Source organism: Tachyglossus aculeatus, chromosome 10, assembly GCF_015852505.1.
Source record: "Tachyglossus aculeatus isolate mTacAcu1 chromosome 10, mTacAcu1.pri, whole genome shotgun sequence".
In the NCBI taxonomy this organism is placed as follows: Eukaryota; Metazoa; Chordata; class Mammalia; order Monotremata; family Tachyglossidae; genus Tachyglossus; species Tachyglossus aculeatus.
In genome coordinates this window covers 36,252,054-36,277,623 of record NC_052075.1, presented here as the reverse complement: position 1 = coordinate 36,277,623, position 25,570 = coordinate 36,252,054, and the positions used below count along the sequence as shown (strand labels likewise).

Genomic DNA, 25,570 nt, shown 5'->3' with positions numbered 1-25,570 from the left:
GCTCACAATTGGCGGAGGAGGGATTTGAACCATGACCTCTGACTCCAAAGCCCCTGCTCTTTCCACTGAGCCACGCTGCTGTAGCCTTCTAATAATAATAATAATAATAGTAATAATAATAGTATTTGTTAAGCGCTTACCATGTGTCAAGCACTGTTCTAAGCGCTGGCGACAAGCCCTTCTCACCCTGCCCTGGCTCTCTGGGAAAGTGGATCCCGCTTCCCAAAAGTCCTGGCATCTCCCACCTAATCAATGGCAGATTAGATCAGGGCCACTGAAAAATCACTGGAGCCTGGCTGGAAAGGGTCGTAGTTCCCCCTAAAAACCTCCCCGAACAGGGAAAGCGTTTAGCCTTGACATTACCGACACGGGATTGAGGACTGATTTATCAGACTGACCGTTTTTCAGGGGAATGACTCTTTCCGTTTCAATAGGTGTATAAACATTATTTATGGCCGTGGCTTTTTGTCACGTTGTCTCTCAGCTGTCACTTCAATGTATTTTGGGGGAGTCACAGCTTTAACGATTTTATGATCCTATAAAATAATGAAAATACGAGGAAAAAGACATTTTCCGTGTTTGATTGCTTCAAAAGACACCTATGGAAGCTTGGATTTTATAAAAAGGTACCTCTCTAAACATTTCACTACTAATAGAGAACATATGGACGGAGATGATGATGTAATTTAACTTTTTGGTTAAAGTACTTTATGGAGCTGTAACACGGAGTTTGAGGTTTCCAAACCCTTCATGTCATTGCAAACAATAGAACAATATTTTTCAAGGGGGGGGGGGGGTCTCTAAAAACCAAATACAGCTATAAAGTGGGAATTAAAATCTCCCTTTTCAGTAACGGTCAATCAATCGTATTTATTGAGCGCTTACTGTGTGCGGAGCACTGTACTAAGCGCTTGGGAGAGTACAGTGCCACAGAATTGGGAGACAGGTTCCCTGCCCACAACGAGCTTACAGTCCCAGAGGGTAGTCAGGGTATAACACTTAGATGGTTATATCAGGTCCCAGGTCCTGGGAGATTGCTCCTGAGGCAGAGACGAATCTTTGATGGACACCAGGCTGATTCTAAGCGAAGAGGAGCTAAAGCCTACGATGGCAAGCTTTCCAAGGAATCCTGGCCCTTTTTCCTCAGAGACAACTTTGCAGTCACCCTTCGGAAATCCCATCGCTGACACTTACTTTTTTCACTTGAACATTCGAATGATCCTTCGTTCCTCTTTTCAGGTTCTTATGGTGGTAAGATAATAATGACGGCATTTGTTAAGCGCTTACTATCATCATCATCAATCGTATTTATTGAGCGCTGACTATGTGCAGAGCACTGTACTAAGCGCTTGGGAAGTACAAATTGGCAACATACAGAGACAGTCCCTACCCAACAGTGGGCTCACAGTCTAAAAGGGGGAGACAGAGAACAAAACCAAACATACTAACAAAATAAAATAAATAGAATAGATATGTACAAGTAAAATAAATAAATAAATAGATAGAGTAATAAATATGTACAAACATATATACAGGTGCCGTGGGGAAGGGAACTAGGTAAGATGGGGGGATGGAGAGGGGGATGAGGGGGGCAGGAAGGAAGTGGCTTACTATGTGCAAAGCACTGTTCTAAGCGCTGGGGAGGATACAAGGTGATCAGGTTGTCCCACGTGGGGCTCACCGTCTTCATCCCCATTGTATAGATGAGGTAACCGAGTCACAGAGAAGTTAAGTGATTTGCCCAAAGTCACACAGCTGGCAAGTGGCAGAATCAGGATTAGAACCCGTGACCTCTGATTTCCAAGCCCGGGCTCCTTCCACTGAGCCATGCCCTTCCCCCTCTAGACTGGTAAGCTCATCGTGGGCAGGGAACATGTCTGATGACTCAGTTGGACACTCCCAAGTGCTTAGTACAGAGCTCTACACATTCTAAGCGCTCAGTCAGTATCGTGATTCATTGATTTTTGTGGGTTACTCTCTGCCCCCGTCAGATTTACAAGATCCCAGGGATGTTCCCCTCTATCGATGTGATTCTGTTAATGCCAGGTATCTGTCTGTAATGATAATAACAATAGTACTTGTGGTAAAGTGCTTACAATGTGTCAAGCATTGTGCTAAGCACCAGGGTAGATACCAGATGGTCAGGTTGGATTACAGTCCCTGTCCCACACAGGACTCACAGTCTAAAGGAGAACAGTTGTTTTAGTCCCCATTTCACCAGGGCTAGGAGGAGTTACAGTGATTTGGCCCGGGGCACTCAGCAGGCAAGTGATGGAGCTGTGATTAGAACCCAGGTCCTCTGACTCTCAGGGCCGTGCTCTTTCCACTAGGCCACGCTGACTCCTCCAGGTTGTGTGTACACCATCCAGAACACACTCTGGGTGGTAGCCCTAACCCCAGCATTTGGCTGGCTGGGTTCCCTTTCTGTTAAGATTTCCGTTTACAAAGTTACTTCCCTTTCACTGTGCCTCCCTCCTGGGCAGGGTAACGTAGGTGGGGAGAATCCCCAGCCAAGAATTTGGACTGCCTTCAAAATGCCTCCCTGGTGATTTTCTCTCAGCATATCCCCGGAACTGGACCCAAGCCCTTCATTCATTTTCCTCAAATGTTAACGCTACTCAGGTTATTTTGTATTTTGCATTTGTTTCTCCCTGGCTTTGTTTTCTCTCCAGGAATTTTCGTCTTTATGCTTATCCTCAACAATTAGTGTTACTCCCCAGCCGATCATCTGTCTTTGATTTTTTTTTTCCGCTCCTTTGAAGAATAATCCCTAGAAAATTTCAGCCCCAGTTTATTTAAGTCCTCAGCCAATGGCACCACTAATTTAGGTTATTTTATTCCAAGGTCAGCCTCATCAGGTCCTATTCCATGTCCGTGAACTGGATTTCCCTAAGGATTTCCTCTAGAGGCACCGTGGGTTGGGTCTTGCTCTCAACTCTCTCCCAAATATAGATTTTTCTCCCTCCTTTCTTTCGTTGAATCTGTGTAATCACTTTGCTGGTTGGGTCCCCATTATGTGACTCCTAGTGTAGGTTTGACAGGCTGGGTTTGGCCTAATGGCCTGGGGCAAGAGTCAGAGGACCTGTCAGGTGTCTTCCCCATGCCTCAATATTGATCTTTTGCCTATAAAATGGGTCCAACAAAGTGGGACATTTCTGTGATAACAGTGTATTTGAGAAGCATTTTTGTCTCTTTACAAAAGGTGACCATTATTATCACACAAATATCCGATCCGCCTCTCTTTGGCTTTGCGGGAACCTCTCTGGTCGGTTCCCCTTCCCTGTAGAGAGCCACTGTCTTGTCTCAGCCTGCCTATCAGTCAGTCACATCTATTGAGCACTTACTGTGTGAACAGCACTGTACTAGGCCCTGAGGAGAGTACAATAGAGTTGGTAGACATGTTCCCTGCCCACAGCGAGCTTACCAGTCTAGAGGGGGAGACAGACTTCAATATAAACACATAAATAAAATTACGGATATGTACGTAAGTGCTGGGGAGCTGAGGGAGGGATGAATAAGGGTGCAAATCTTCTAGATTGTGAGCCCGCTGTTGGGTAGGGACCCTCTCTATTTGTTGCTAACTTGTACTTCCCAAGCGCTTAGTACAGTGCTCTGCACACAGTAAGTGCTCAATAAATACGATTGAATGAATGAATGAATGAAATCATGCAAGGGTGACGCAGAAGGGAGTGGGAAAAGAAAAAATAAGGGCTTAGTTGGGGAAGGCCATTTGAAGGAGAAGTGCCTTCAATAAGGCTTTGACGGTGGGGAGAGTCGACGTCTGTTGGTTATGAGGAGGGAGGGCGGGCGTTCTAGGCCAGAGGTAGGACATGGGTGAGAGGTCCGTGCCAAGATATGTTACCAACTTGCACTTCCCAAGCGCTTAGTACAGTGCTCTGCACACAGTAAGCGCTCAATAAATACGATTGATGATGATGATGAGATAGACGAGATCAAATGTACAGTGAAGTAAGTTGGCATTAGAGGAAAGAAGTGTGCCGGCTGGGTTGTAGTAGGAGAGCAGTGAGGTGAGGGGGGAGAGGCGGTGATGATGACAATGTGATCGAATGCTCTAAGGCCAATAATAAGGCATTTCTGTTTGATGTGGAGGTGGATAGGCAACCTCTGGAGATGTTTGCGTGGGGAACATGGAATAATTGGCTTTGTAGAAAAATGATCCAGGCAACAGAGTGAAGTATGGATCGGAGTGGGGCGAGACAGGAAGCTGGAAGGTCAGCAAGGAGGCTGATGCAGTAATCAAGGCAAGATAGGACGAGTGCTTGGATAAACGTGGTAGCAATTTGGATGGAGAGGAGAGGGCAGATCTTAAGCTGTGACGGTTGCCTACTCTCTTTTGCCACCCCAAAGTCGCCGCTCTGGCCCCTTTCCTGCCCTTCCTCCCTGTGCCCACGTGTTTTCTTCCCCCAGGTACATGAGAGCGGCGGGCTCCTCGAGGGTGATGTGTGACAACGTGCCAGGCCTGATCAGCCGCCAGCGGCAATTGTGCCACCGGCACCCGGAAGTCATGCGCTCCATCGGCCTGGGCATCGCCGAGTGGACAGCGGAGTGTCAGCACCAGTTCCGCCAACACCGATGGAACTGCAACACCTTGGATCGGGACCACAGCCTGTTCGGCCGAGTCCTGCTGCGCAGTAAGTCTCCCCCCGTCCACTGGAGCCAAGGAGCTCCCCTGATCTGGGTTAATAATAATAATTATAATAATTACTGTGGTATTTGTTAAGCGCTTACTACGTGCCAGGCACTGTGCCGAGGGCTGGAGTGGATACAAGCAAGTAGGGTTGGACACAATCCCTGCTCCACGTGGGGCTCACAGTCTCAATCCCCACTTTACAGATATGGTAACTGAGGCCCAGAGATGTGAAGTGATTTGCCCAAGTGGCCCATGAGTGGTTGAGCTGGATTAGAACCCGTGACCTGCTAACTCCCAGGCCCATGGTGTGTCCACTATTAAAGCGTGCCACATCTTGTGCCCTTCGACCAGGTAGAAGGGGACATTGAGAGCAGATCCGCTTCAACTTCCTGGACCAAAGTGCTCCGAAGCACATGTGGTTGATGCCTGTCTACTTATTTTATTTTGTTGTTTCTCTCCCCACTTCTAGACTGTGAGCCCATTGTTGGGTAGGGATTATCTCTGTTGCCGAGTTGTACTTTCCAAGTGCTTAGTACAGTGCTCTGCACACGGTAAGCGCTCAATAAATACGATTGAATGGAATGGTTTTTACAAGATCAGACTTCACTGAGTCCAGAATCTATTCAGAAAGTCACGCTGGGGTTCGCGCTGTTCATAGGAAAGTGCTTCACTTTTCCTAAATTCCTCAGGGTAGTTTTCCTTCATTGTGCTCTATGTTGTACAAGGCCGGGGCTTCTTCTCCTCTTTTCCTGGATGAAGACATGGCCCCCAAAAGGAGAACCGGGCTTAAATTCCCAATCCTGGATGCCTTCGGCATCTGCAGAGCCCTTGAGTTTGGCTCAAGCCGACCCAAGCGTGACTTACCCAGGAGGAGACCCCCGAGCTGCTGCCGGCCCTAGCCTCGAAAATGCAACAGAATGGAAAAGTGGTTCCCCGGGGGGCATATGTGGATCCCGGGAAGAAGGCTTACTCGTCCTCTCTTATCGGGGAGGAGTGGGGGCGTCTCCCTGCTGAAACAGAATCCTCTAAATTTCCCTTGACCCGGGGCAGCACATTTGCTCTTTGGAAATCTGGCAGAAGCACAGCAGTCAATGTGGGAACATCTGAAACGGGGAATTTTACACTTGTTTATGTCCCACCCATCCCAAGCAAAACCCTACCCCTGTGAAAACCCTCCCGGCTGTACACTCAGTAATGTTTAACAGAGGGTGTTTCTACCATGCAATCATCACACCCCTAGGGTTTTATGAGGCCAAACGCATAGCTGAGTGTCTCTAGAATGCCCCCCGGGAGCCATATTCTCACTGTTAGTGTATCCCTAGAGTTAATTTACTGTTATACTGTGAATTTTTTCTCTAGTCTGTCTGCTGGATTCTTCTGCATTCCTTCTGGTGTTTCAAGATTGCGGAGCAAATTTTAAAAGGTTAACGGCAATTTCAGCCGAATGGCATTTCAAGAGTTTACAGAGATTAGCTCACCAATGATTCAATTAAAATGCCTCTCCTTGTCAGAAAGGGCTTACCAATATGCAGGATGTGTAGTCATTGGTTTCATTATTTGCAGACCTCCAAGCATGAAGTACACTGAGATTTAGCAGGGTTTTTCATCTTCAAAGTGCTTCTCTTGTGACTTTGAAGCACCTTCACATTTGGCTTTAAAAGCGTCATATCTGGAACACGAGCCTATTAAAAATGCCCTTAGAATTCTCTCTATTGGAGCTGTATTCAAGAAACCTTTAGGTCACAAATCAGACCAAAATGAAGAGAGGTGTAATTTATGATCGTTGACCCCAAGAATAATATACCTGCCTAACCTACTGATTCATTCATCAAATATTCCCTGGAAACGTTGGCAATGTTTTCATTTCCGTCAGAACTGCCGAGTTGTGAGGGAAAATTGGACAAACTGAACTAAGGTCTCAGGTGAAGCGGTGATCTCGACTCTGCTTCAGATTTTTCAGCTGAGGATGGAGTCCACAGAGGCAAGCAGAAAATACAATTTTCACATGATTCAAGGCTCATCTTCTTTGCGTCCTCTTGAGAGAGGGCCAGATTCCATCCTTAGATACGCACGCATGCCCCCGTTAAATCAGCGTGACTAGCGCTTTGACTGTATTAGGGCAGAATTTGGCCCCAGACTGCTTATTCTGGAAATAATCATGCAATTCCAACAAAGCCTTCCAAAGATTTTATGAATTAATTATTCGGTGTGGGGCGCGGGGGATTCAAATCCTGGAGCTGCAAGGGGCAGTTGTGTTTCAAGCTGCCTCTTGGGAACTCGAGATGTCAATGGGAAGGGTTGGGGGGAATGGAGGGGAAGATCAGATTTATCGGCAAGTGGACCCTAGGTGAAGGGGAACGAGGAAGCTGCCTGTTGAGCGAGACCTAGAGAGGATTTGAGGAGAGGGTGGGTTTTTGGGGAAGAACACGCTGAGGAACTCTCTGTGGGACTGACCTCCAAGAATGCTCTCAGGTTTTCCACCTCTTAGCCCTGATTGTGTTTGAGCTGTTGAGCCCTCATCCGAGCAAACCGGAGTCTTTCCAGAGCAGAACTTAGTGGACAGAGAGCAGTCCTGGAAGTCAGAAGGACTTGGGTTCTAATCCTGGCTCTGCCACTTGTCCGCTGGCTGACCTGGGGCGAGTCACTTCACTTCTCTGTGCCTCACTTACTTTCTCGGTAAAATGGGGATTAAGACTCTAAACCCCAAGTGGGACAGTAACTGTGTCCAACCCGATTTGCTTGAATCCACCCCAGTTCTCAGTACAGTGCTTGGCATATTCATTCATTCATTCATTCATTCATTCATTCAATTGTATTTATTGAGCGCTTACTGTGTGCAGAGCACTGTACTAAGCGCTTGGGAAGTACAAGTTGGCAACACATAGAGATGGTCCCTACCCAACAGTGGGCTCACAGTCTAGAAGGGGGAGACAGACAACAAAACAAAACATATTAACAAAATAAAATACATAGAATAAACATCTGCAAGTAAGCTAAATTCATTCATTCATTCAATCGTATTTATTGAGCACTTACTGTGTGCAGAGCACTGTACTAAGCGCTTAGAACAGTGCTTTGCACGTAGTAAGCACTTAAGAAATGCCATTATTATTATTCTTATTGTTGGGAAGTACAAGTTGGCAACACATAGAGATGGTCCCTACCCAACAGCGGGCTCACAGTCTAGAAGGGGGAGACAGACAACAGAACAGAACATATTAACAAAATAAAATAAATCGAATAGTAAATATGTACAAGTAAAATAAATAGAGTAATAAATACGTACAAACATATATACAGGTGCTGTGGGGAGGGGAAGGAGGTAAGGCGGGGGGGATGGGGAGGGGGAGAAGGGGGAAAGGAAGGAGGGGGCTCAGTCTGGGAAGCTCTCAGTAGGGCTTTGAAGGGAGGAAGAGAGCTAGCTTGGCAAATGTGCGGAGGGAGGGCATTCCAGGCCAGGGGGAGGACGTGGGCCAGGGGTCGATGGCGGGACAGGCGAGAAGGAGGCATATAGTGAGCACTTAACAAATACCATAATTATTGTTATTATTATTGTCCACCTCCATCAAAAAGCTGAAAGTGATTTTAAGATTTTAGCTTCAGAGTCTAAGTCAGTTTCTGCTCCAACCTGTGCTCACCATATCCTCCCAGGTGACATCTGATGCCACATTCGTGAATGAATTGGATTTGCTTGACCAACCTCAACTCTTTATTTGCAGAAACAGACCTATAATAATAGTTACAGTATTCTTTAAGTGCTTACTGTGTGCCAGGCACTGTACTAAGCAGGGCACGGGAGACTCCAACTCTTGTGAAATAGCAAACCTCTGCTCTGCATTTAGGACTCGGCCTCCATGCCTTTTATATGTTGCTTGTATCCACCCCAGCGCTTAGTACAGTTTCTGGCACATAGTAAGTGCTTAACAAATACTATAATTATTATTAAATCTTAATCAATCAATGGTATTTATTGAGCCCTTATTATGCACAGATCATTGTACTAAGTGCTTGGGAGAGTACACTACAACAGGAGCAGCAGACATATTCCCTGCCCATAATAAGCCTACAGTCTAGAGGGGGAGACAGACATTATTATGAATAAATAATTTATAATATATAATTTAAAGAAGTGTTGAAGAAGTTTAATCTTTTCTCCAGTCCTAAACTAAATTTGACATTATTTCCAAGACAGTTATTCTAATGTAACCCAATGGCAAAGCCAAGCACTTTGCAAGATTTATTTGCCACCAGTCACCAGTTTGGGGAGGAGTCTCTTTTGATGCCCACTCTACGAGGCTGATCCCTCCCCCAAGTAAAAATACCCTCTTTAAGACATGTTTTTGGTCATCGATAGGCTATTGTCAGCGGGTTCTTATTCCACCTCTGCCACTTGTCTGCTGTGTGACCCTGGGCTAGTCACTTAACTTCTCTGTGCCTCAGTTACCTCATCTGTAAACTGGGGATTAAGACTGAGAGCCCCACGTGGGACATCCTGAAAACCTCGTACCTACCCCGGTGCTTAGAACAGTGCTTGGCACATAGTAAGCACTTACCACATACTATTATTATTATTATTATTATTTCCTTCTTTACCCCTTCTCCCATAAGGGTTCTACCTATTGCAGCACCTGCTAAGATTAAAATCCATTATGGAGTGATTCTTAGATGAGGAAAACTCACACAGGATATCAGTCTTCCAGTTGAAGACCAATCTCATCAACTCAGCTCTACTGGCTCTACCCTCCAGTCATTTCCGAGAATGTTTTGAAATGGCACAGTTTCTCTCAACTTCCCCCTTGTATCTGGTTTGGTTGTCTGCACTCTTATTTCTCCAAACAGAACTTTCCCATTGAAATTCGTGATCCTTATATTGCTAGTTGGAATCCCTTGTAGAAATGACATCTGATCATCACGTTTGCCTCTGGAGAAAGCAAACTGCTACTTGTGGCAAATATTCAGGCAATTTATTTCAAGTCACTGCTTGGAGAATGAGAGAGAGAGAGAGAGAGAGAGAGAGAGAGAGAGAGAGAGAGTGTGTCTGTGTGTGTCCTTCCCAGACTGAGCCCCCTCCTTCCTCTCCCCCTCTTCCCCATCCCCACCTTATTTTACTTGTACATATTTATTCTATTTATTTTATTTTGTTAATACGTTTTGTTTTGTTCTCTGTCTCCCCCTTCTAGACTGTGAGCCCGCTGTTGGGTAGGGACCATCTCTATATGTTGCCAACTTGTACTTCCCAAGCACTTAGTACAGTGCTCTGCACACAGTAAGCACTCAATAAATACAATTGAATGAATGAATGAATGAATGTGTCTGAGAGTGTATTTAGAGGGCTGAGGTAAGTGTAATTTAATAGGGTGTTGATATGGTTTCCTGATTTTTAGTAATAAAGTCGTAGGAAAATATTGTATAGACTATATTGCAAAATTTAGCCCTGAGCGACAAAGTGAAAAGAACAGAAATTCCCTGCAAAATGGGGATTTTTTTTTCCTCCCTGATACATGATTCAAAAAGTCACACTCTTCTTGACATACCTATTGAATCACCTAGCGGCTTTCTGGGCTCAAGCCTTGTGCTGGTACTTGGTTTTTCAGCTTCTCAATTGCTTGCTAATATATTTACAGTGGCAACCGTGAAGGAAGAAGCCTTCTAATGACAGTGAAATAGAGCGTTGCCTGAAAAACGAGGAGTGTACAGTGCTCTGCACATAGTAAGCGCTCAATAAATACGATTGATGATGATGAAAGAGTCTTATATCTTTCATTATACCACAGTGCTCTATTATGACTTACTACAGATTATTAAAACAATTTAACAGAGTTACTACACTGAAATATGGACATTTCAGCATGAAGAGAAAAATGACTGGCCAGATTGCAAATAAAACAGGTTTTGAAGAAAGTACACCAAGTGGTTTGTCTGGCATGACGGCACAGGCCTAATTATAAGCAGAAAACATGTTTTCTCCCAGCCAAACCCCCTCGCCCTTTTACTCTCTTTAAACCTCTATCAGTGATTAATCCCGCATCCCGGAGAGAAGTCAGTCACACGGGATGCTCTAAACCTGGTAATATCGCATTCAGTTCTCATTCCCTTGAACCTGAATTACAACCTAAATTACAACCTGAAAGTCGATGCTAAGCCAGCAGTAGTTAGTGTGGATCCACACTAGAAAATTACACAGATGATTCTGGCCTCTAAATTCCCTTGGACATCAGTGATTTGGATATTTTAAGTAGACAATGACCTTTTTCCTGATATAGCCTACTAACTGAAATCAAAGTGTACGGGGTGGGGTGAATTATCTACGAATTTTGCTAGTAGAGTCATCCTTTAGAGTTGTTCTCAGGTCGGCCCCTGGCATGCTGTGCTGTGCAGTTGAGTCTCAGCACTTGAGCTTCCCGAGGTGAAAAATAGGACGAGACCACCAAATTTAATGAGAAGTAAATGTAACATTGACCCTCTTAGTAGACGACGATCCCACGGTAAAGTTGTGTGCTGTTGTGAGGTTGGTTTTCCACCCAGTGCTGTTGCCACTTTTGCCTCTTTGTCTTATAATCCTCTTGAAGTTTCTACACCCACTGAGCCACTCCTTTCTGGACTGCTGTAACTTGGAGCTATACGGAGAGCAGTGCTTCCAGCGAGAAATGTGATTTGTCCCGAATCGTTTCTAAAATGATTTAGAATGGATGAATTTCTCTTTAATTCCATTTTAATTGAATCAGTTCATTTCTGAAATAATTAGAGGTGCTATTAAAACCCACGTATACTTGGTCAGTGAGCAAATGGAAAATAAGGGGCACCAAGGGATAACAGTAATGGAAACTCCGGGGCGTCTTTGAGATGGGCATTCTCATTGCAGGTAGCCGGGAGGCTGCTTTCGTCTATGCCATCTCCTCTGCGGGAGTTGTCTTTGCCATCACCAGGGCCTGCAGCCAAGGGGAGCTCAAGTCCTGTTCCTGTGACCCCAAGAAGAAAGGCTCTGCCAAGGACAGCAAGGGCACTTTCGACTGGGGCGGATGCAGCGATAACATTGACTATGGCATCAAGTTCGCCCGGGCATTTGTGGACGCCAAGGAGAGGAAAGGAAAAGATGCCAGAGCCCTAATGAATCTTCACAACAACCGAGCAGGAAGGAAGGTAGGGGCCCAGATGTGGTGGGAGTGCTTACCCTCTGCCATGGAGGCTCTCCATTCCCAGGATTGGTGCTGCTTGAATGTCCAAAGTGCATCTGATAGCCCTCATGCAGCCTTAATAATAATAATAGTAATAATAATGGCATTTATTAAGCACTTATTTTGTGCAAGGCACTGTTCTAAATGCTGGGGAGGTTACAAGGTGATAAGGTTCTCCCATGGGAAAATAACTGAGGCACAGAGAAGTTAAGTGACTTGCCCAAAGTCACACAGCTGACAGTTGGTGGAACCAGGATTTGAACCCATGACCTCTGACTCTGACCTCTTTCCACTGAGTCACACTGCTTCTCTAAAGGGCCGGGGGGTGGGGAGGGTGCCCTAAAAGCAGCAGCATGGTCTAATGGGTAGAGCACAGGCCTTGGAGTTAGGAGGACTTGGGTTTTAATCCTGGCTCCACCACTTATCTGCTGTGAGACCCTGGGCAAGTCACTTCACTTCTCTGTGCCTCAGTTACCTCATCTGTAAAACAGGGATGAAGACTCTGAGCCTCATATGGGACAGAGACTCTGTCCAAACTGATTTGCTTTTATCCTCCTCAGTGTTTAGTAAAGTGTGTGGCAGATAGTAAGCGCTTAACAAATGCCCCAATTAGTATTATTCTTAGTGGGGGCCAGTGCCACCAGAAACCATTCTGTAAATCCTTTCTGAGACAAAAGAATCAGCCTCTTCCTTATAGGGCTGCTTAGAAGTTCTCTGGCAAAGGAGGGTGAATGTTGGGGAGAGGAATTGGCTAGCAGCCTTCCAAGCAATCAGTCAATCAATCAATCAGTGATATTTATTGAGCTTTTGCTATATGCAGAGTGCTGGGAGAGTACAGTGCACCAGAGTTAGCAAATACGGTCTCTGCCCATAATGAACTGACAGTCTAGAGACGAGTTTACATTCTAGAGACAAGCTCACAGTCTAGAGGGCTTTACAACCTTATAGTCTAGAAGGAAGGCAACCCCTTTCATGCTGGTTTCTTCAGAAGTCTGGAAGCAGATAATCACGATAATAATAATAGCAATAGTTGTGGTATTTGTTAAGCACTTACTGTGTGCCAAGCACTGTTCCAAGCACTGGGGTAGATACAAGGTAATCAGGTCAGACATGGTCCCTGTACACATGGGACTCACAGTCTAAGAAATAATAGTTGTAGAAGTAGAAATAGTATTTATTAAACACTTTCTGGGTGAAGAGCATTACACTAAGCTCTGGGAAATACTCTCCCCCACTTCAAAGCTTTATTGAAGGCACATCTCCTCCAAGAAGTCTTCCCTGACTAAGCCCTCCTCTCCTTTTCTTCCACTCCCTTCTGCACCACTCTTACTTGCCCCTTCATTCATCCTCCCTCCCATCCCCACAGCACATATGTATAGATCTGCAATTTATTTATTTATTTGTATATATTGGTGACTATCTTCCCCTCCAGACTGTGAGCTTGCCGTGACCAGAGAATGTGTCTGTTTGTTGTAGTATTGTACTCTCCCAAGCACTTAGTACAGTGCTTTGCACATGGTAAGTGCTCAATAAATATGATGGAATTAATGAAATGAGTAGTACACAAGTGGAAATAAGACATGAACCATGTCTCTCAAGGGGCTCTCGATCTTTGAATAAAGGTCAGGGAGAGGACTGGAGATAAGATACACCAAGAGCAATGAAATAATAAAATATTAAGACATCTTATGAGATTAGAACAAATATATAATATTAGGAGAAGCAGTGTGGCTCAGTGGAAAGAGCCCGGGATTTGGAGTCAGAGGTCATGGGTTCAAATCCTGGCTCCGCCAACTGTCGGCTGTGTGACTTTGGGCAAGTCACTTAACTTCTCTGTGCCTCAGTGACTTCATCTGTACAACGGGGATTAAAACTGTGAGTCCCCCGTGGGACAACCTGATCATGTGTAACCTACCCAGCGCTTAGAACAGTGCTTTGCACATAGTAAGCGCTTAACAAATACCATTATTATTATTATTATTATATAATACACAAAATAAGAACCAAAGTCAGAATAAAAACAAAAGTAGGAGGGAGAACAGGTATTGAATCCCCATTTTTACAGATGAGGAAGTTGAGGTACAAAGCAGTGACTTGTCCATGGTCACTCCTTAGATTAAGTGGCAGAGCCTGGATTAGAACTCAGAGCCTCTAAATCCCAGGCCTTTGTTCTTGACACTAGGCCATGCTGCTTCTCATAGGCCTAGTTGGGGTTTAGAGTGACTACTAACCCTTCATTCCCCCTAATCAAATGCCTCAAGTACAGATGGTGTGACAGGGTTGCCCTCTCCCTTATGGATTCTCCCCACTGCCAGGAAATCAATCAATCGATCATATTTATTGAGCACTTGCTGTGTGCAGGGCACTTGCTGTGTGCAGGGCACTGGACTAAGTGCTTGGGGGAGTACAACACAACGGTATAACAGACACATTCCCTGCCCACAATAAGCTTATACTGCATGGGCTCCCAGTGGGTATCTTAAACAGGTCCATGGAGGGAGATGGAGGAATCAAATTGGTGCTTAACCTGCAAGTCATGATCCCTGACTTTTAAACTTCACTGGTACAATGCAGAAAGTAGCACGGTGAAAACAGGAGTCCCCAGCAAGATGTCAGGGAGAGAGAAGAGAGAAAGGAGAAATCAACTGGAAAACTATTTCTCAGGCTCCATAAGAAAGAAACTTCCTTTGAAAAGAGAAGGCACTTGGTCAGCCAAAAAAAAAAAAAATCTGATGAGTGTGATCTGAACTGTTTACAAATAGTACCTCCCTTGATAGGCAAAAATCAGCATTCCTTAATTTTGCTCACTTATAGCCATAAAGTAGTAACAGCTGCCAAGAACAGTCATTGGTTGTGCAATTGTTGCAACTATTGTCAATTACTAGTTGTGCAAGGAGATGAAAAAAATGCCCGCTGACCTTTTGCCTAGACATTTATGCAGCATATGTAAGTTATAAAATGTACTGTATTTGATGGGAATGTGCTGCTTAATTGTAACAAAGACCTTGAATAGGCAATAAGAGAGCCCTTTGGCTGTATCTGAAAAGATGCATCTTTTTACCCCCTACCATCTCCAGCATTTAAGCGATGCTCCTGCTTTATTCCAGAGGTGGATTTTTTTCTTGCCCAAATAAAATCTTTATTTTCATGAATATATGTTCAGCTCTGCCGTACAATATAGCAGTGGAGCTTGACTAACTGAAGTTTAAGTGCACAGTAATATAAATCTACTTTAACTGTAAATCACATGGCTCCTGACTTTACAGATGTGAATGGCAGCCAGGCTCAAATATACTCCTTTCCAGCAAAGGCTTATGAGTCTTAGATCAGTTCATCCTTGAATGAATACATACAGATTTAAAAAAAAAAAGAATTGTAGACATTCATCCCGGTGGGTAGGCAGGGATTGTTCAAGGTCCTCTAGGCTGTGAGCTAGATGTGGTCCAGGAATGTTTCTGTCAACTTTGTTGTGTTGTACTTTCCAAAGTGCTGAGTACAGTGCTCTGTACATAGTAAGTACTCAATAGATACCACTGATTGATTGATTAAAGAATTAAGTAAGATTCTTCTCCATTGGAATGAGCTGGAACCAAGCTCTTTCTGAGATCAAGCTTTTTTTCTAGAGAAATCAGAATCTGAATGTGCTTAGCCATTAAGCAGACCCAGTGAATTCTGGCATTGCTGCATTCTCTGACTTTGAGAACAGGAGTAATAGAACAGGGACAGTCATGGCTTGTGGAGCCCTCACCCCCTCTGTCAACCCCCCAACTCCTCCTTCCTCCAATTTGATGAGCACCAGTAGCTTCTTCTTCTTCTGAACAGGTATGGAGTGAGCAAGTGGGAGGGAGGGAAAGGTATATCTGAAGAAATAGAGCTGTGAAGAAAGGAGATGGATATAATTGCATTTGGAGCCAGTCGCATATGAACAGAAAGCCTATTAATGTAGGCTTTTCTTTGCTCTTTACTTGGGGAATCTCGGATTCTCAAAAACTGTTTTCTTTTTTTTATTGGCATTTATTAAGCGTTTACTATGTGCAAAGCACTGTTCTAAGCACTGGGGAGGCTACAAGGTGATCACGTTGTCCCACGGGGGGCTCACAGTCAATCCCCATTTTACAGATGAGGTAACTGAGGCACAGAGAAGTGAAGTGACTTACCCAAAGTCACACAGCTGACAGTTGGTGGAGCCAGGATTTGAACCCATGACCACGGACTCCAAAGCCCGGGCTCTTTCCACTGAGCCATGCTGCTTCTCATCTTCACATCCAAGGAGATTCTTGCGGTTAAAAAGACAGGAGCATCTGAGGAGATGTGTGGAGGGTTTCTGCTGCCCAGCAATGTGAATAGAAAATGAGAGCAGGGAGCTTATTCATATGAGTCCGGGTTCATTTTTCTTTAGGTTTTTCTTTTTTCAAGCCCAAACTCTACTTTGAAAGCGCAAAGCGAAAAAGACAAGGAGTTGGAATTTTTCTGAGTCTTGCTATTACAGTTAATTTTTTAAAAAAATAGATGGGTATTCCCATTGGTCATTTCCACAAGGGAGGTGTTCTTGGAAAGACCTGGTCCCAGGATTCATGACAGAGGAGGTTTCCATGAGAATGGAAAGTTATCTGGTACTGTTAGTTCAGGAACATCTCTGACTCTGAGCTTGTGGTTTGTCGGCCCTATTTTAGATGAAAAACTCCAAAATGATATCTTGATTTATGCAACACTTTGATTTCCAAAGAGCTGTCCCTTTAGATTGTAAGCTTGTGGTGGACAGGGAACTTCACTTCATCTTAAAATGCTGTCGAGTCATTTCCAGACGCATAGAGACTTCATGGACACCCCCTCTTCAGAACGTCTCATCTTCTGACACAAGGTCATTCTGCTTTGTTTATCCATAGAGTATTCTTGGTAAAGATACAGAAGTCTTTTACCATTGCCATCTTCCATGCAGTAAAAACTTAGGTCTCTGCCGTTGTCTCTTGATCATCCGTTGTCATTTTGATCACTTGATTATCTGCCTTTGATTCTTTCCCATGCTGCTGCTCCCCAGCACAGGTGAATCGACTTTGTCTGATGCTTCAGCTTATTCATTCAATCATATTTATTGAGCCCTTACTGTGTGCAGAGCACTGTACTAAGAGCTTGGGAAGTACAAGTTGGCAACATATAGAGACGGTCCCTACCCAACAACGGGCTCACAGTCTAGAAGGGGGACTTTTCCATTATGGGTAGCCCTATTTGGCATTGTTCTAAGCTTCATCACCATATGCAAACTCTCCTGCTATGACAAAGCATCAATTCATAGGAGAGGAGAACGTATCTACCCACTCTTTTATATTGTATTCTCCCAAATGCTTAGTACAGTGCTCTGTGCACAGTAAGTGCTCAATAAATATGATTAATTGACTGATTACTTAAGCTATTTCTGTCTTCATGGCTTCCCTGTGAGGTTAGAGAAAGGCAGGTATTATTTCCCAATTTTGCCAAGGGAGACAGTGAAGAGGTCAAATGAATTGCTCAAAAATTGCCCAGTAGGCACGTGGCAGTGTTAGGTCCAGAGACCAGATCCTCCGACTTCCAGATCTGGACTGGCACTCCCACAACACCACTGGACTCACACTGGACTACCGCAATACAGACTCTCTAAGTCTGTGGAAGAAGGAAAAACTGGGCACCAGTTGCCAAATAAACACGCAGGCCTGGGAATTTGAAGGACCTGGGTGTTGGTCCCAGCTCTGCCGCTTATCTGCTGTGTGGCCTTGGGTGAGTCACTTTACTTCTCTGTGCTTCAGTGACCTCATCTCTAAAATGGGGTTTAGGACTATGAACCCCGTGTGGGACAGGGATTGTGTCCAACCTGATTACTTTATATCTACTCCAGTGCTTAGAACAGTGCCCAGCATACTGTAAGTGCTTAACAAATACCAGAAAAAAAGAGGAAAAATAACTCCGAGCAAAGCAAGAACAGAGAAATCTGAATTCCCACAGCATTCACGGACTTATCCTTGAAGTTGCTTCCCCTACCTGTAATTTTTTGTAATGTCTGTCTCCCCGACTAGATCATAAGGTCCTTGAGAGTAGGAATTGCATCTACTTATTCCACTGTACTCTCCCAAGCCCTTAATACTGTGCTGTCCATATGGTAAGCTCTCAATAAATACCATGATTATTATAGTTCTTATTTTGGTATTTGTTAAGCACTGTCCTAAGCGCTGGAATAAATATAAGTTAATCAGGTTGGACAAAGTCCCTGTCCCACATGGGACACACAGTCTAAGTAGAATAGAGAACAGACATTGAATCCCCATTTTACAGGAGCACAGAGAAGTTACATGACTTGCCCAAGGTCACACAGCAGGCAACTGGCAGAGATGGGATAGGAACCCAGTGCTTCTGACTCCCAGGCCGATGCTCTTCCTACTACGCCACACTGCTTCATTGCTTGATTACTTGTGACTGATTATGATTTGATTGAGATATGAGTAGGAGAACAGCAGATTGTGGGCTCTTTGAGGTTGGGTGGAAGGGTGGTATGCCAGAATCAGGTGGTTGGAGCCAGGACATCTGAAACAGAATCGCATGGGCCATTAATTCCAAATCTCCAGGGAATCCACAAATCAAAGCAGGGATCTCAGTTTAAATTTAAAATGAAAGGAAGTGCAATGGTCAGCTGTGTTTCTCTAGACGCAGAAAACTCAAATCTAGTTTCCACTAAAATATTTCTCAGGAGAGGACCAAAGATTGAAAAAAAATTCCAAATCAGCTAAGCAAATTAGTATAGACTTGGGCAAAATAAGGGCAAGCAGAAAGGAAACTAGCCCCGAGGCCAAAATAAATTCGTAAAACATGGCCATTTGGCATTCTTACACAATTTTCTAAGCATGTTTATTCATTAAACCTGTCTATGCAGGGTAATTGCTTTTATCCAGCTATATATAAAATACAAATTGCAGAAATACGATAACCCAGGAAACTGAAATCTAGTATTTTACCTAGTACTGGTAAGCATACAGTTTACCATCTTGCGTCCTTTCTCCACTTCCTTCAAAAAGCACACTTTTCTACCATGAATAGAAATCTGCAGTGAGTGGTTTTCCTGACTCCTGAAAGATTACTCTTCCAGGGGTCAAAGGTTTAAGCACCCAAGATCAAAGTTTTAAGCATTAGATCAAAAGTAAGTACCAAAGGATTTAACAATTAAGCAATTAAAATCCTATTGTGATGTATTTATGGGTCAATTAATGATCCCACCCTCCCCACACACCCCAAAGAGGCTAAAGACTGCGGAGGATCTTAAGGCTTAGCCTTTAAAAAAGAGGAAGACTTCAGAAGTTGTCTTTGGCATACCTATAAATTTCCATTTTGAAGTTCCAAAGGAGAAAACGAGTCAATAAGCACTCCTGGAGTACAAACTCTGGATTATCTGCTTAGAGCTTAAATAACAGAGGTTGTCCTGGTCCTCAAACTCCTTTAGAGTCTAATGAGAGAGAGATCAGGGCCATAAGCAACCCACACGCCCCTGTCCAGGGAACCACAATAACAACAAGGGTGTACTGGGAGGGAAGGCTAGTTATTTTGCTGATTGGAGAATGGTTGCCATTAATAGTAATAATAATAATAATAGCTGTGATATTTGTTTATCAGGAATGATGAAACATTAAAACACAACACAGACAAAAAGACAAAATAAAAACCTCATCAGTAGGGTGCTGTGTCTACAGGAACAGAATTTCAGGCTTCTCATGTCTTAGAGTCCAAGGCGCAGGTAGCCATAGCAATCACTGCAGCAGCCTCCAGTCTTCCTGGGGTTTTGTGCTCAATAAATGGCGTTACTACTATTCATTCATTCGTTCATTCATTCAGTCGTATTTATTGAACGCTTACTGTGTGCAAAGCACTGTACTAAGCACTTGGGAGAGTACGATACAACAATAAAAAGACACATTCCCTGCCCCCAGTGAGCTTACAGTCTACAACTACTACTACTCCTCCTCAACAGGTTTGAATGCCAAAGAAGATGACTTGTTGAAAGTACATTTATTATTTAAATGGCTTATGGGGAATGAGATGTGATGCCTTGCTTTTTGTTGACGTATAATAGTAATAATAATAATAATAATGATGGCATCTATTAAGTGCTTACTATGTGCAAAGCACTGTTCTAAGCGCTGGAGAGGTTACAAGGTGATCAGGTTGTACCACGGAGGGCTCACAGTCTTAATCCCCATTTTAGAGATGAGGTAACTGAGGCACAGAGAAGTGAAGTGACTTGCCCAAAGTCTTACAGTTGACAATTGGCAGAGCCGGGATTTGAACCCATGACCTCTGACTCCAAAGCCCGGGTTCTTTCCCCGAGCCACGCTGCTTCTCTTAACATAAACATAAATATAACATATTTGAGAGTACTGGGTGTGGCAACAGTGAAATTTACTCCTTGATCCCTATCTTAAATGGATAAAATAATCCTTCATAGACGTTAAAGGCCAGAGACAAAGGTATTCTCAAATAATTTAGCAAGAAAGCTGAATTGTGTGCCTGTGTTTGTGAGTGAAACGGAAATTCAATAGAGAAAACAATGCTAGACTCTTGGATTGGAGAGGATATTTGAAGAAAATCCAAAAGATATGAGAATCATCTTTATTTGTGAGGATGTGCTATACAGTTCTAGTAGAGGCTAGTGCTGGAGGCTTCTGGGCCAACTCCAAAATTAATGAGAGGGAAGAGAGACTTTCAGATGAACAAACCTCTTTCACTTCCTTTTCTCCTGCTTATGTTTCACTGTCTTTTCCGATAGGCCGTCAAGCGGTTCCTGAAGCAAGAGTGTAAATGTCATGGGGTGAGTGGATCCTGTACTCTGAGGACCTGTTGGCTCGCCATGGCGGACTTTAGGAAAACAGGAGATTATCTGTGGAGAAAATACAATGGGGCCATTCAGGTGGTCATGAATCAAGACGGGACCGGCTTCACCGTAGCAAACAAGAGGTTCAAGAAACCAACCAAAAATGACTTGGTGTATTTTGAGAACTCTCCAGACTACTGTATCAAGGACCGGGATGCAGGTAAGCAAGACAGATCTTACCTAGTCATCTTCATTTAAAATATTCTGATCAGGGTACCTCAAGAGGTCAGGAATGAGCTGCTGTAGTTATTTCACTTTCAAAAGAACTGTCTCTTCATAAGGCTGACGGAGAGAAAATGGCTGTCAAAGATCCTGAATCCCAGAAGGCTAATTAGCAATTATCTAAACTACCCTTCTTCTGTAACAATTCTGGTTCTAAACTTGAAAATCCGACAAGTTCGCACCGGATGTTCGGCTTTTTGGGAATTGGAGGCTATCCGGCATTGTTGCTTCTCTTCCACGCCAGTGCTTTTCAAACTCGTTTGAGAGTTCCACAAATGATAGTGTCTTCCCAATTAGAACATCAGACAAGCCTTGGCCCTGACATTACAGTCACTTTTCCACTGTTCCACAGAACAGAAGCAGGTCACTAGTCATTAAAGAAAGACAATTGTACATGCCCAACCTACAAATTTTCCTTTCAAATGCTTAAACTGACTGAACTACCATCTCAAGTTTACAAGCTTTCCCCTTCCCTTGTGATAACTAGGAGAAAGGAAGAGGAAGAAGAATGGGGAGAGAAGGATGGTGTTAATGTCCCCTGACATTTCAAGTAGCCTAAACTACAAGTTCCAGAATGCTGTGGGGTGTAAACCGGGAAGACCCCCAAGCCCACTCGAGCCTAACTATGCACCCTAAAGGGTGCGGAAATAACATAGGGATTGTAGCAGGGAGGCTGACCAGTCTAAATGGGATGGTTCAAATTCCCAGTAATTTGTTTAGTTTTCTAAAATTGTCCAGGGCCGGGCTATGAAAGTTGGTATCATCCCAGCTTAGTAGGTGCATAGGCCCAGACTTTACCTGGACTGTGTCTGTGGCATATTACTTAGAGAGGCTTAAACCTGCATTGCTGGTCTGCCTCGTCACTCTTCTTACCTCCTGAAATCAGTGGGGACAACACCCGTTGGGGAGAGGAGAATTGGCTGTGCTCAGAGGTGACGATCAACATCTCCGGATTCTCCTACCCAGTGGAAAGATGTATTCTGGAGCACCACCACAGGGATGAGTACTACCCATAGAAAGACACTGCCCCATGATAGTAGCTTGTAAACTTTAAGCATCATCAACAACAATAGTAATTATCGAGTGCTTGGGAGAGTACAGTACAGTGGAGTAGGTTAGACGCTTTCCCTTCCCACAATGATCAGTGACTCACAGTCCCTAATGGTAATAATAATAATAATAATATTTGTAAAGTTCTCATTATGTGTTAAGTAGATACAAGATAATCAGGTTGAACTCAGTCCCTGTCCCTCACAGTGCTGACACTCTAAGTAGGAGGGAGAACAGGTATCTAATTCTGCTTTTACAGAGAAGTTTGAATGACTGGTCCAAGGACACACATCAAGCAAGTAGCAGACCTGGCATGGAACCCAGGTTCTCTGACTAGCAAGCCAGTCCTCTTTCCACAGGGCTACGGTGCATTGGTAGAAATGGCCTCAGTAATGGCCATGGTTTGGATTTACAAAATGCCTTTAGTCTGAGAAGTGCAAAATCTCTCACCTCCCAGTCTATCTCTATCTACTAATCCCTTAAATCCAGCTGAATTATCTCAGAGCCTTTCTCCTTAGTTGAGAACTAGGTGTCTTTGGAAGTGACAAAAATTCTTTCAGGCAGAAAATTTCCTTTCAGTTCACTAAATACAAACTAGGGAGTTTGTCAGTCATGACATATTTTAAAAGACTTCCTTCAAATTTAACTCTTTGTTAACATAAGGCAGTGGACCTCAACAATTAAGCTGGACATGTCATTTTTGTTGAAACCTGAATATCTCAAGTTTGTGCTCTTCCTCACAAACACTGTGGAGGAAATAGAATAGGAGGGGAAGAATGGTGAAAAGGGCCCGGAAAAGGGTGTTAGAGTCTTTAGTATGCTAGCCTGTCGTTATGACAAGACCCAGAATGCTGAGGTACCAAACTACTATAGAGATGATCTATATTTCTTCAGAAGTGCAGTTTCCACCTTTGGGTACCCATAGAAGTAGATGTTTTGAGAAGTGTAATTTAAGATCAGAGATCAAACTTAAGGGTTCAACAGGCAGTAGCTGACCAAGCTGACAGAGCTAAAACATCTTAAGGTGCTAGAGTTATTGGCTTCTCGGGTGCCTGCAGAAGATCCTCCAAGTCTAATGGGAGAACAGACTCACTGCTGAGAAAATCCTATCGCAGAAGAGCCAGACAGTCAGTCAGTCGATTGTATTTATTGAGCAAATACTGTGTGTGGAGCACTGTAAATAGACACATTCCCTGACCACAATGAGCTTACAGTGTCTAGAGGGAGTGACAGACATTAATATAAATAAATTACAGATATGTACATAAGTCAAGGACTTAATTGTCAAACACCAGCTCTGCCCCTAGAGAACAAGTGATGAGTATGTCTATTTTCAGGCCCTCAAGCAGCAAGGACTGCCCCCACCAATTCAGCCTAGGAATGTAAGCTCCTTGTGGCCAGGGAATGTGTCTACCAACTCTGTTGCATTGTATCCTCCCAAGTGTTTAGCACAGTGCTTTACACACAGGTAGTGCTCAATAAATATGATTGAATGAATGAAAGAATGGGAAAATTGAAACACCAAGGAAGAAGGAGAGAAAATGCTTATAACAAATCATCAAGTCCAATGTTCAGAAATGGAAAATGAATGCAACCTCTTTGGAGGTATTGTCTAGGATCATTCCACCAGGAAGATGGGCCTGGAGGTCAGAGGACCTGGCTTCTAATCCTGGCTCTGCCATTTGTCTGCTGTGTCACCTTGGTCAAGTCACTTCACATCTCTTTGCCTCAGTTCTCTCATCTGCAAAATGGGGATTCAGTAATACCAGTTCTCCCTCCTACTTAGAATGTGAGCCCCCATGGGGGACCTGCTGATCTTGAATCTACCCCAGCGCTTAATACAGTGCTTGGCACATAGTAAGCACCTAACAAATGCCTCAATTGTTAATGGGGCACAAGGAGTCCCTCTTTCTGAATCCTCTTGCAGTCTAAAAAGAACAGAAGGAAGAGAGGGCTGGAAGCAGCAAATCAAGAAGTCTGAACCTGTTTATCCCCATGTTTGCCCAAATTACAGCAGACCATCCTGATTTTTTTTTTTAATGGTTTAAGCACTTATTATGAGCCAGGCACTGTACTAAACGCCGGGCTGGATACAAGCAAATCAGATTGAACACAGCCCCACATTGGGCTCACAGTCTTAATCCCCATTTTATAGATGCGGTAACTGAGACAGAGAAAAATTAACTGATTTGCCCAAGGTCACACAGCAGACAAGTGGAGGAGTGGGATTAGAACGCAGGTCCTTCTAAGTCAAAGGCTTGTGTTCTATCCACTATGGCACGCTACTTCTCAATTCAAGCCTTGAATCACCTGGGGACACAGAAGTGGCCCATGTGGAAAGGAAACTCATTCAAATCTCATTAGGAAAGAACCCGATGAAATTTGCAAAGGAATCTAATGTGAGGATAGTTTTGGCACTGGCACAATTTCAGCTTAAACGCTCATAGAAAATGAACAGCCCTTGTTACTGGCTTTCCTCTTGGACATGGGAGAGGCAGAGGAATGGTGAGTAATAGATTTCCCCTCCCCTTCCTTTTGAATAAGAGAAATACCCTCTATTTACAATCAGTCAGTGGCATTTTCTGAGCAGCTGCAGTGTATTGAGCTCTGTTCTAAGCAGTTTGGAAAACACAACTGAGGAGCAGGGTAGGCCTAATGGATAGAGCACGGGGCTGGGAGTCAGAAAGACCTGGGTTCTAATGCCAACTCCGCCACTTGTCTGCTGGGGCAAGTAATTTAACTTTTCTGTGCCTCAGTTATCTCATCTGGAAAATGGGGATTAAGACTTTGTGGGACATGTACTGTGTCCAACTTGATTAGTTTGTATCTACCCCAGGGCTTAGTACAGTGGCCGGCACATAGTAATGATTACCATTTATTTTTTACAAAGGGAAAAGTGGTCCCTGTCCACAAGGAACTTACAGTCAGAATAATTTTCCAGAATGGACCCAAGACAGATATTTCAAAAGACATGGCCCAAAATTCCCAAATGAGGGAAAATCTTTAGCATTAAATCTCAACAGCTCACTCAGTTCCCAGGCTCACCTCTGTCCCAGGAACACCTTGTACTGCACTGTTTACGGCCCTGCTTTACTGCTTCTTTGTGCTCCAGGTCCTGGGAGTTGGGTAAAATTGTGAAAATAGAGTAGAGAAAGACCACACATCTGTGAACCAGAAAAACGTAGCACTCTATGCCAAAATATCGCACCTAATCTGGGGTAAACCCATTCTGTCTCAATAAACCATAGTATTGGGGATTTGGCATCATGTTTCATCGAGCTGAGATATACAGATGCCTTCCACTGGGGATTTGGGCCTCTACAAAATACCTCAAAGCAGAGAGGATATCAGAGTAAATGCAGCAGGCATTTTCAGAGCCTAAAAGGAGATTTCATGCCTAGCAATCAATCAGTCGATGGTATTTATTGATCGATGGAGAAGCAGTATGGCTCAGTGGAAAGAGCCCGGGCTTTGGAGTCAGAGGTCATGGGTTCAAATCCTGGCTCCGCCAATTGTCAGCTGTGTGACGTTGGGCAAGTCACTTAATAATAATAATAATAATAATAATAATTTTGACAGTTGTTA

At 43.9% G+C, this 25,570-nt stretch overlaps 1 protein-coding gene across 1 annotated transcript in view; it reads left to right on the top strand.

The window, feature by feature from the left end:
* WNT2 (Wnt family member 2) overlaps positions 1 to 25,570 on the top strand; it is a 39,368-nt gene that overhangs the window by 1,355 nt on the left and 12,443 nt on the right. The window contains exons 2-4 of the mRNA XM_038753144.1: positions 4,429 to 4,652; positions 11,514 to 11,791; positions 20,609 to 20,873. Coding sequence (XP_038609072.1) covers positions 4,429 to 4,652; positions 11,514 to 11,791; positions 20,609 to 20,873 — 767 coding nt within the window. The remainder of the gene's footprint in view (positions 1 to 4,428; positions 4,653 to 11,513; positions 11,792 to 20,608; positions 20,874 to 25,570) is intronic.